Source organism: Hydra vulgaris, chromosome 11, assembly GCF_038396675.1.
Source record: "Hydra vulgaris chromosome 11, alternate assembly HydraT2T_AEP".
NCBI lineage: Eukaryota > Metazoa > Cnidaria > Hydrozoa > Anthoathecata > Hydridae > Hydra > Hydra vulgaris.
In genome coordinates this window covers 5,030,001-5,043,145 of record NC_088930.1, presented here as the reverse complement: position 1 = coordinate 5,043,145, position 13,145 = coordinate 5,030,001, and the positions used below count along the sequence as shown (strand labels likewise).

Genomic DNA, 13,145 nt, shown 5'->3' with positions numbered 1-13,145 from the left:
TATTTAGAGCTATTAAGTTTCATTCCATTGACAGCAGACCATAGTGTAACACCATCTACAATGGATTGAGGTATGTTGGCAGGAACTTTATCATAGATTATATAGGTTAGGATGTCATCAGCATATTTTTGGAGTTTCAGGTGGGCCTTAATGTCAGAAAAAAAGAGAATGAACAAAATTGGACCAAGAACACTACCTTGAAATACTTCGGCTTCAATTCATTTCCAGTCAGTAGTGAGATCATGTGTGCTTGGTGTGATGGATAATGAAACTGGTAAAAATACATTCAAAAACTTTGCATAATGCAAATATAATAGCAATCAAATGGTAGTCATTAGATGAGAGCAGGTTAGATATTTTAGGAATTGGTATTATGTTTGCTGATTTCCATTGGTCAGGTAGGTAACTGTTTTCTATGAGGTGGTTAAATAGGATACAGAATGATGGGGTTATTTCAAAGCGAGCAGATTTAAGTAAAAGCAGAGAAAGGTCATCTGGTCTTGATGATCCTATCTTTAGTTTGTTGAGTTGGTTGAGAATGTTGTTAAGAGTAAAAATGGGGGTAATAGGTGACTTTACTTTTTGGTTGATGAAGAATGAGAGGTTAGGTTGTTTCTTATCGATCCAAACACTTTGAAAATGATCATTTAATTGGTTTGCTAACAGAGATGGGGGCAGTGATTGGTCCTTTATCTGCTAATCTGATTTCTTGCCTGTCTAGTTTTCCAGAAACAAATTGCCTGTTATAGATTCATTTTCTTTTGGTAATTAGTTTACTGACTCGATTGGCAAGTCGTTAATGCTCTTTTATAAGGCTTTGAATAAATGATGTCATCCAAGGCTTGGGGTTAACAAGCTTTGTTGCTCTTAGAGGTTGGCAAATGTCTTGAGCAGAGAGTACAGAATAATAAAAAACAGTTGCAAGCAGTTTGTATTTTATACAGTGAGTCAACTAAGGTTTCAAGATTGGTACATCGCATATGTGCAACAATGTCAGCAATTCTACCTGACCAGTAAGAAACCTTGTAGGGAACTGGGCGAGTGGATTTATAAAGATTTAGTGGAGGTTGTCTACCTACAATGAAGGGATTTGAATTATCAAAGCTAGGAATAGTACTGGACACATAGCATTTAGGAGCATTACTTAAGATGATGTCAAAAACAGTTGATTTTCGGGTAGGATTTGCATTTAGGTGAGTAAATTGGTGAGAACGACAAATAAAATCACTAGGGCAGCCAATTAGATCCCCTGCAAGAATTATTAGTGGTTTGTTACCCAATATACAGTGAGTTATAGCTGACTCAATAAGTTGTGAAAGTTGATAAGATGCATTGCGCTGCTTACTTTGAGACAATACTGGAATACAGGCACATATTACTAGACAGTAGTATCCATGGGGGAGGTATTTCGGGTATATATGAGCAATTGTTAATTCAATTTCTTATTTAGACGCTAAGTTAGATGCATGATCGGTCATTAATTTTATTTGTTTTATTTTATCTGAGTATTTTTTGTTTATGAATATAATAGTACCACCACCTATGTGATCCTAACTTTCAGTGCTTATGTAAATGTAACAATTATTAATTTAGCTAATAATACTAATAGTTTGCTTATCACTAGAGTTTCGGTTGGACAGGCAATGTCAATGTTAGAATCTGTAAGAAATTAATTAAATATCTTGATTTTGTTACAGGGTGAGCGCAAAAAATTGTTGTCCTTGTTTTTATCTCTTATGGTAAGACCATTGTATCAAATTTTTTTGCAGACCTCTAAAAGATTGAGGTTGGCAAACTATTGCCGACCTCAATCTTTTAGAGGTCAACATCAGGTCAGCAAAAAAAAAAATTGATACAAAGGTCTTACCATAAAACATAGAAAAGAGATCGACAATTTTTTTGCTGACCTCAAACACTTTTAAGTCAGCAGTTAGGTCAGCATTGCAGAATGGCAACCCTAATTCAGAGGGTTGCGTGTGTGTGTGAGTGTGTGTGTATGTATATATATATATATATATATATATATATATATATATATATATATATATATATATATATATATATAAAATACATTATACATTAGGTAGCAATTTCCTAATATCATTTTCACGCTCTTAAGGTAAAAAAGTGAGCTTCAACTTATTAGAAAAAAAAGAAAAAGCGAAGAACCTTAAAATTTGCCTAATTACCTTAAAATTGTTATTTTTAATTGGTTAAAAATCATTAAATTGTCATTATAAGTAGTTAATAATTGTAATCAATAAGAATGAGAAACCCACTTATTATTAAGATGAACATTATTAAAATTAATATGAATATTAATAACAATAACAACAAATAAAATAAGAAAACATTAATTTTTAAAAATACCTCAGAGAATTCAAACACTTTTTCCTCTTCATCATCTTTGTGATGCAATTCTTCATGATCAGCTGCTACATTAACATGGGACTCCTCTAGCCTTCCAAAACGTTTACGAGACAACTTATTGTGCTGCATGCGAAGATAGAATGGTTTTGTGAGCAACATGAATGGGACACTGATCACAGCAACAATTACCAAAATTGGTTGAATAACTTCCTACACAATAGTTGTATAACAGTTCAAATTAGGACTTGGCAAAAACCGGAAAATTTTTTAAAATTATAAAACCAGGTTTTTACACTGTTATTTTTAATTATAAAAGCAAAATTTTATTTTAAATCCAATATAACCTACAAAATTGATATACTGGAATTAGATCTGTAAACTAAAGACAATTTTTAATACTTAAGCTAAAATAAAAAATTTAGTTTTTCATTAATTATTAAACATTAATTTTTGTCAATGTACAGTAATATTATCTTTATTTATTCATTATTAATTTAGTTCGAACCTAATGAACTTGGGTCAGCTTTTTTATAAGCCTTTTTTCTTTTCTAATCCTTCATTTTTGTCGCAACGTATCAAACTATTTTTTATTTTTATATTATTTTGCCATAAATTTATATTCCTTTTGACAGTCATTCCAAAATTTGGGTACTTGATAAGATATACAAATTTCTGAGAGCATATTACATTTCTGAGGTATTTAAAGTTATTGTTTCTATTTGATCTTAGCATATACTTTTAATTTAGATTAATTTCAAATCAATTGTTGAAGTATACATAAGGTTGATGTAGTGTCTATACATAAAAATTAGATGCTGATAGATTTGTTTCAAATATATCCATCATTTTCATATCTTTCAAAAAAGGTTTTGCATGTTCTCGTTTATGATTAAAGTATATGATACAGCAAGCGTGTTTTTGTAGCCTATACATTTTTTGTAGTTTTCTTGATTGCGTATTTCCCCATCATATCTTTGCATAGTTAATGAAACAGTGGATTAGCTTAAAATATATTAATTTGATACTTAAAATATTGACGCATGGTTTAATTCAATACATAGCGGTAACAGTTTTGGTAATTTTTGACTGTATATAATTTATATATGGGAACCCAGAATAAATTTTGACTGACAAGAATTCCTAAGAATTTTATACTTGTTTGCTTTTTAATTATTGTATCATTTAAATCAAGTGCAACTTAATGTCTAATTCTTGTATTTTTTTATGGAATAGAATATAATTAATTATTATTTATTATTTAAAAACTTTGGCCTATCTATTTTCGCTGAATGGTCACACACGAGCAGTGAACGCATGATTATAAAACCAGGTAACTGATTTTACACCGTTTTTTTTTTGTTATATAAGCGAATTTTTATTTTAAATCCAATGTAACCTACAGAATTGATATAATGGAATTAAATCTGTAAACTAAAGAAAATTTTTTATACTTAAGTACTATTAAGTGCAACTTAATAGGAATGTTACTTGTGTTTTTTTTATGGAATAGAATTTAATTCATTTTCTCAACAATAAATAAGAGTTTGTTTGCCCTACACCAACTATTTGCTTTATTTAATTCCATATTTATATCCAAATTTTGATGTTTGATATCATTATTGGTAAGAAATAAATTAGTATCATCTGCATACATTATTAAGTTCAGTTTTATTGATGCATTACAAAAGTCATTAGTATAAATAAAGAATAGGAGCAGACCAAGAATTAGTCTCTGTAGCACTTCACATTCCAGATTGTACATTATGAACATATTACTTTTTATCTGTAAGATAACTTTTAATCCAGGTCTTATTATAAGACCTATAAATAGGTCTTATTATTTATACCATGTTTAAATTTTCTAAAAGAACTCAATTGTCAACTGTGTCGAATGCTTTAGATAGATCTCTTAAAGTAAATTTGTTATAGTCAAAATCATAAGTTATTTGGTTGACTATTTTAATAATTGCATGTTTTGTTATGTGATTTTTCTGAAATTCGAATTGTTTTGGCTAGAATAAGTTATTTTTTGTGAAATATTCAAATATTTTATTATAAATTATACGTTATATTGTATTGTATTGTAATGTCTGAATGATGCATTTGTAAATTGGGATTATTTTAGCTATTTTATAAGCGTCAGGGAAAATACTAAACTTTAATGAGAGTTTCAGTATATGAAACAGAGGTTTGCTCAAACAAATTTGTTAAAAACAACTATATTGCTAGAGATTTCATCATATCCTAGGAATTTTTTTTAAAAGAAGAATATGCTGCTTTGTATTCTTTATAACTTAATTCATTGTCATACAATATTTTGTCATTGGAGGGTTTCAGATTTTAAATGATTTTGTTGTTAGTGTTATTTTATTGTCAAGATTTGGGCGAACATTTGTGAAATACTTGTAAACTCTTTTGAAATTAAGTTTTTGCTGAATATATCAGTATTATCAATATAAATTCTTTTAGGTAATGTAGATGCAATATTTTTAGTTTTTCCAATTATGTCATTAATTATTACATGTTTTTTTACTATTAAATTTATATTTTGAAATTAGCGTAATGTAATAGCTTTTTTTTGCATTTTTTAATTAGTGTTTGGTAAAAATTTTTATATATTTTGTAATTTTTTTTATTTTCTGTGTTTGTTTTTTTTCAAGAATTTATTGTAGTTTTTTTTTGAGAATTTATTGCACAGTATTTTTTTATAGCATTTTAATAGCGATTTATTCATCCAAAGATTATAATTTTTATATACTCGCGTGGGCAGGTTTGATTGAGGTGCTCCAATAATGTACTTGTACATATACAATAATGTAAGATATTAAAATACAATAATGTAAGATATTAAAATACAATAATGTAAGATATTAAAAGGTACAATAATGTAAGATATTAAAAGCTTCATTAGTATTTTGACATTTATATACACTTCTCCATGTTTCTTGTTTTAACTTACATGATAGTTCATTAGAATTATTAAAGTCCACCATTTTTTCCACTGACTCTTGGTTGACTAACTAATTTATGAGATCGCAAATTCAAGATAAAGTTTAACTCAACATAACTTTCTGTATCCTGCCAAATCTCTGTAAGAGCTATGACACCGAGTGTGTAATTGACAATGCTTAAAAATTCGCTTAACTTTTCAATATTTTGTTTTAAGCTTATGTTAACGTGTAATACAGAAAATGAGTCTTGTGTGATGAATTATGATCTTGTGTTACTTTAAAGTCAAAAGGATTAAAATATGTGTTAATTAAGTTCATTTGAGTTTCCTAAAATATATTCAAGTTTTCATTAGATAAGTTATTAACAATATCTTCTCAAAAAGTGTCAAAAATGAAATTTTTAAAATCTTTATGGATTTAAGTATTCATTCCCAGTCTCAAATTAAAAAAATTAAACAATAGTAAGAAATTAAACAGACTTTGCAAACAACAAATGAAATAAAACAACAAACAAAAATATCAACAACAACAACAAAAAAAAGATAACAAAATACTTCAAGTTAGTGATAGGGGAGACCCAGGCTAGTTACCTCTGTTTTTACTCTGAAGCCCTAACAGCAAATTTAAAAAAAAATATTATTACAGTCTTCAAGACTATGAATTTTTGTAAAATTCTTAAATTGCATTCTTTAAAAATAATTTCTTGCAGCCCTTCTAAATATATATCAAAGTTTCCCATCTACCCCACTTCGAGGTTAGTTGCTGCAAACTATAAAAATGGTAACCATGAGCGAGACTAGGTTTTTTCAAACTGAGACGAGACCGAGACGAGAAGTTAGCACTTCTCGTGAGACCGAGAACAAGATAAGACAAGAAATTTTAACAATTTTTGAAAACAAATTTATTAAAATCCAAGTTAAAAAAAAAAAAATGTAAACATGGTTTTGACAAATAGACACAAATGACATTTGTCAAATGTAAACAACTTTTTCAAATATTAATTCAGAATTTTTTTGCCAAACTTTTCTAACGAGACAATGTTTTCTCTGATTAAGATGATTTGTTCTACTTTTTCTGGGTGTAAGTTGTGTCTGGATGATCGGACGACATTTCCACCTGAGCTAAAAACTCTCTCTGATTTACTTGAACTTGCTGGAATAGCTAAAATTTGTCTAGCTAATAAAGAGAGTTCTGGCAATGTATTTGAATGCAATTTCCATCAATCAAGAATCGGAAAGTCTTTTTTGGCATCAGGGAGATATTCATACTGGCACATTTCGCTCAAAATAGGATTCAGTTCAGATGTTGGCTCTTGTGTTTCAAGTCTGACGTTTAACTTGCGCTTCAGTTTTGAATTAGGGGACAAATCTGCTGAAAGGACTCTGGCAACAGGTTGGCACTCAACATTATCCTTAACCTGTGAGGCTAACCATTCTTTTGTTGTTTGAAATTTTTTGAAGAGCTTTAAGTGAAGTCCCTTTATAGCAGGATTTAAGTAGTTTGCTGCAGCACTCAAAAAGTTTCCAGTGTGACAAAGAGGAAATCTTTTCTCAATGCAGCTTTTCTAGTTTTTTGCATACAAGAGACCATAGCCATTTTTTCCATCTGTCTCAATAAATTGATCAATTTTGTCATGGATTAAATAAAGAGAATCAGCAACAGTGTTAATTGTTGGAATAGACTCAGCCGACCACGTTTCTGTAGCTTCTTTAAGTGGTGCCAAAATTTCTACTGCTCCCTCGATTGATTTCCACTGTGATGCACTGATGGTCTTTGAAGAAAAAATATCTTCATTTGCACATAAGCTGATAATTGCACTCTTTAGATGTAGGACAGCAGCCATGCAATCCAGTTCACTATTCCATCTTGTGTCAACAGATTGGCGTAACTGTCTGAAATTGATTCCTTGAGCGTCTGATTCTGATTCAAGCAACTCAGCTGTTGACTGGTAAGTTAAAGAAGCCAAATCTTTGCATGTTTGCAACGCATCATCCATTCCAGCAGTCATTCCAAATGAGTCTCAAACTGCACATTGCAAAATATGATTGTTGCACAAGTATTGGTCAAGGCGCTTTGACAATTTGACTGCAAGTTTTTGACAATTTGACTGCAATGTTTTTTGCCTGGTCGTTCACGCAGTACATTGGCAAATCAGCAGGCAAATTTAGTTCTTCTAAGAAAGAATACCACCTTTTCCTTAAGATACCTGTGTGTCTGCCTGGGAACTGTTGGACATGGGGTATCCAGTGATGTAGTCTCCAATTTTCGTCAATAGCATGAAAAGTCCAAGAGATGTAGCTGTCCTGAGCTCTAGAAGTCCAAAGGTCAGAAGTAAATGCAGCACTTTTTAGATTTGGCGTAATCTCCGTTATTATGCTCTTCATTCCAGCTTGAACTTCTCTTGACCGAATTGAAAGCTTTCTTAAGTATGTTGTTCTGTGATGAAGGCTCAGTTTAGGGTTTGCTATGTCAAACAATTTCTTTAAAGCTCTTCCTTCGACTGCTGAAAAGGATGCCAGATCAGTGCAAAAGTAATCCAGCATTGCATTTCGACCATGGTTCGTTGTTTCTTCTTAGGAGGAGGAAGAAGATAGTTGCCAGTTTTTTCAGAATACTCAACATAATCTTGGCTGTGTTTTTTTTCGAGGTGACGATGAAGTCCGCTTGTGTTTCCATCTTTTGTTTTCAAAGACTTTTTGCACGCCTTGCATTCAGCACCATCACTTGTTTTTTGAAAATATCTCTAGATTTTGTTTTTTCTTGGTGACATTTTTGATCGTTGAAATGAGGCAGGAATATTTCTTTTCAATATGAACAATATGTGTCAAGTTGAATTCCACTGGTAAACTAATGAAATTAAGTCAAAAGTGCACCATTTTATACAAAAAGTTTTTGTATTTAAAATCTAACTAAAAATATTTAAAATCTAATTAAAATTTTTTAATTAGATTTTTAAAAAAAATCTCATTAAAAAATCTAATTAAAAATTTAATTTGTTTTTGTCAAAAACAAATTAAGTTTTTAATTAGATTTATTAAAATCACGGAGTCAAAATATTAATTAATTAAAAAAACAAATTATTAAGCATTTTGTAAATTATAATAATTTTTAATTTGGAAAATAATATAATATTTAAGTCTCGTTCTACTTCTCGCGAGAATTTTATATTTCTCGTTTCTCACGAGAAGTCCCATTTCTCACGAGAACGAGACGAGATCTTTCTCATGGTTAAAAAATGGTTATTAATGTACTATTAAGTGAAAATTTACAGACATTTTTTTACTTTTATTTTAGCATCAATTTTAAACCAAAAATTTAACATTACTATTAGCTGGTACCATTTATTAGTTTGTATAGCAAGCCAAAATAGTAGCCCACTTTTGATCTGTTAAAAAAAGACCCTAAAAATCTTTTTCAATATTGTTAAAAATTAAAAAAAAAAACAATTTTATAAAAATTTATTTTTTCTTCCATAGTAAATGCTATGAGTCAACTCGTCTCATGAAAATTTTGTCAACTTACCCCAAAGGCCTTTTTTTCAATAAAAAGTCTATTGGATTGTTTTGATTATTATAAGTATTTTAAAATTTGAAAGATTCTGTCAGTATGTAATCTATTAATAATTGGAAGTAAAAACATTGAAATAAATAAAACTAAATGCAATATCACCATAATCTATTAATAACACTGCACAAAAATTTTTTATAAAAGTCTTGCTTCCTGAAAAGTTTTAGGTGATTGTGACAGGTACCTATAGGGTATGCACAAATATAGTTTTTGTTTTACTGCATCACGTAGGAACTCTAAGAAATAGACATTTATGTGTTTACCTATTTAATCACGTTTATGTTCCGCATGAGCCATTAGTTCAACAGAATTAAAAATGTTTTGCTCCTGATTTTCTTTTGTATTCAACTTCTGGTGCATCACGTTGCAGTGTCCAACAGTAGTCAGCAAGCATTGACGGATTCCAGTTGCCGTGGTATCATTTCTCCATTGTAGCAATGTCCTGGTGAAACTGCTCACTAACAGCTCTTCAAACCGCTTGTCACTCACAACATGTCTGATCTGGGGACCAACAAAAATGCCTTCTTTGATCTTCACATCACTTATTCTTGGAAACATCTGACTTAAATAGCGAAAACCTTCACCTTCCTTGTTCAGTGCTTTCACAAAATTCTTCATGAGTCCAAGTTTTATGTGTAGAGGAGGCAAAAATATCTTAGCTGGCTCGACAAGTGGTTCGTGTGCAACATTTTTCTGTCCTGGAACTAACATTTTGCGGAGTGGCCAGCTCTGTCGACAATAATGTGACTCTTTGGCATAGCTGTCCCATTCACAGATGAAACAACAGTACTTGGTATAGCCAAGTTGCAGTCCCAGTAAGAGAGCAACGACTTTCAGATCTCCACAGATATTCCAGTTGTAACTGCTATACTTGATGTGCTTGAGCAACAGTTCCATATTCTCATGTTTCTTTCATGTGTACTGCATAGCCAACAGGTACTGATGGATAAACGTTGCCATTGTGTAGCAGAACAGCTTTCAGGCTTAGCATTGACGAATCAATGAAGAGATGCCACTCTTCTGGATTGTGATCACAACCCAAGGCCAAGAACAATCCTTCAATGTTACAACATTGTAATAGACTGTTGACTTGAGCAAAAAATTTGGTGATATCATGGTGCCGGCTTCTGAACATAGAAACTTTCGTACCTGGTGACAGCAGACACCATCCCTGCAGCCTGGAACCCAGCAACTTGGCTTTTGCTTTTAACAGACCCAAATCTCTAACCAAATCGTTCAATTCTGACTGTGTTATTAGATGTGGATCACCTGATGAGCAAGGTTCAAAATCTGGGTCAATGTCACAGTCAGTAACCTGCAATGGAGTTTCTTCATCTGGTTCATCTAAGGTTCAAAGATAATGATGCACACACACACACACACACACACTAGCTGCACAAACAGTTGCTGATGAGTCACTAACTGGAGTGAGATGTTTGGATATGAATCTAAGCAAAAACTTAGATAAAATTGAAGATTTCTCTTAAACGATACGCGATACATAAATTTTGAACATGTGTTGTGCGATGTAATTGGTGGAAAAAATATTGAAATAAATAAAATTAAATGCAATAGCAAAGTACTTTTAAAGTTATATATATTTTCATGATATGTTTGCTTTCCACGTTACTTAATAGCTTGAAATACAAATAACAGCTGTGAAGTAATGTGGAAATAATAGCTAAAACAAGAGATTTTCAAACTATTTAGCTATTTAGTAAAGTATAATTAACGACCAGTTTTGTATTATTTTTGTATTATAGTTTTGTTTAGAAGGGAAATAAAAAACAGTTTTTGACTTCACAACTGAACAAAAAACTGGCTAACCAGTTGCGGTTTCCATAGGTTGTCAAGCCCAAGTTTACATGTAAAAAACTAAACATTTATTTTAAAAAAACTTTTTTTAATGTTTGTCTTGAAAAACATTAAAGTAGGCTTAGATACAGTTCATAACGAAGAAGTTCAAACCCTTTTAAAAAAACATACTTAACCTGTTTCTTAGCACAATGGTCTTGTTGGTTGGTTGAAGCACTGAATTATAAACATGGTTCATAATTCAGTGCTTAGGATTAAGAGAGAGTTACAAAATAAAAATGATAGTAATTATTTAAAATAACAGTAAATTAAAACCAATCACTAGAGATAATTAGATAAAAAAAATTGTTTTACGATAACTGTAATTTAATTGTTTTACGATAACTGTAATTAGTGTAAAGTTAAATGAGTTTATACTAAATTAAAAATTCTTTTAAGTATTACCTGTCCCTTGTAAAGCAAGTCTGAATCACCAACTGGCTTTGCAAACTTTAAAAACATACCAATCAAAGTTAGCAAAATGCTAGGTGCCTATAAAAAATTATTAAGTTTTTAAATGTATTCAAATGTGGATTTAAAAAAAGTACATTTATTTTAACATACATGTGGGCTATGAATGCTGAAAGCCAACCATTTATAAAAAATCATAAAGATGAGATAGCCAAAAATGCATCCGATAAACAACAACTAAAAAATAAAAAGAGCTAATAAATAATTTGAAAATTAGTAATTAAAATAATTAGCAAAATAACATATGAAATAAAAAAATTTAGCATTAACTTTATTATTTTAGCAAGTTAGCAAAAAAAATTAGTATAACCAATCATTTTACACTAAAGCAAACTCAAACAATATTAACTATAATAATCTGAAAGAAGTTTATATTTTGTTCTAGAATGTTTCCTTTTAGAAACATTAAAAAAAACTAAAATATGAACAAATTTTGTTTTTTTTTAATGTTCCTAAAAGAATTTTTATGTTTCTAAAAATTCTTTAACGCTTGAATCACGATTATGTAAAAATTAATTTAGTTATTTATTATTAACAAGCAGTAAGTAATCTTATAAAACCACTTTAACTTTTGAATAACAATTACGTAAAAAGTTTGTAACAAATGTTTGAAAAGCAGTTACATTTTATATAAGCACTATTTACAAATGAAATGAACTCAAGTATGTTTAACTCTTTTTTATAAAGCAAGTCAAAATCGATATATATTTTTTAATAAATGGCACTTGTAAACCTTAAATAATCACTGGTAAAGTAATTAAATACAGTTTTTATTTTTGCAATAAGTTATCTTTTTTATTTGTTACTAACTAACATTTTATAAATAAAAAATTATTATTAATTGCAAAGTCCCAATTAAAAATTTAAGAAATAAAAATTTAACATTTGAATTCATTTATACAAATGTTAAGGAAAGAAAGAAATAACTTTATTTTTAAACATTTAAAAAAAATGGAAAACTTAATTTTGTTATTTATTATTAACACGTTTGCTGCCAACAAAAAAGTACACTCGTAGTAACCAGTTGTTATTTTTTTATTTAAGTGCTGGGGTCATGAATTTGCCAACTACAAGTATACTTATAGTTGACAAATCCATGATGCCAGCACTTTACAAGTGTACTTGTAGTTAGCAAAAAATAGCGTCTGGTTACTATGAGTATACTAGTAGTTGGAAGCGAACGCATTAAAAATACATTACATAATAAATTTATATATAAAAATTAATTTTTAAGTTGAACTGGTTTTGAGGTAATTTATTTTATTGTGGTACTTAAAAAAAGTTTATGTCCTTAAAATAAATAAAGGGAACTTTAAGATGTCAAATTCACATTAAGCTAATGCATTAAGCATTTTTAACATTTAAAATATAATACTTCATAATACTTCATGCACAGATTTATGTATGAATATATGTTACACATGCAGATAAATATAGCAATTCACAAAATTTGGAGAAAATTTAAAATCAATTATTAATGATAACATTGTTTAATAATTTATAATCATTATAAATATCTTGTATAAACTTGTCTCTTAGAAAGTAGGCCTTGATAAAATTAAGGTATGTAAAAACCAAACATAAAAAATTTACCTGAGGTATAAACTCTCCAAATACGCCAACCCATTCTCGATGATGACTAAAAACAGTTTAAACACATTTATGTAGTAAATACTATATATAAACATTTTTTTTTTTTTTAATCCCAACGGTTATCAGATAAAGAAACAAATAAAATAAATAACTAGTCTATCAATTACAAAGCTATCCCGCTTCCCATTTTATTTTATTTTTTTCTCTTGCTACTTTAATATACTTTTTTCAAGTTTTTTCAAAGTTCTTAAAACAGATGCTCTTGTTAGCATTGACTTGTTTTCCGAATAAAGACAGTACTTTTATTATGATACTTTTATTATGAGTACTTTATTATGG

The 13,145-nt window shown here is 29.6% G+C and overlaps 1 protein-coding gene across 2 annotated transcripts in view; it reads right to left on the bottom strand.

The window, feature by feature from the left end:
* LOC100209321 (V-type proton ATPase 116 kDa subunit a 1) overlaps positions 1–13,145 on the bottom strand; it is a 94,720-nt gene that overhangs the window by 14,383 nt on the left and 67,192 nt on the right. For both annotated transcript variants that reach the window (XM_065809857.1, XM_065809858.1), the window contains exons 14-17: positions 12,807–12,852; positions 11,307–11,390; positions 11,148–11,234; positions 2,371–2,580 (exon numbers count right to left, since the gene is read on the bottom strand). In XM_065809857.1, the coding sequence (XP_065665929.1) occupies positions 2,371–2,580; positions 11,148–11,234; positions 11,307–11,390; positions 12,807–12,852 (427 nt within the window). The remainder of the gene's footprint in view (positions 1–2,370; positions 2,581–11,147; positions 11,235–11,306; positions 11,391–12,806; positions 12,853–13,145) is intronic.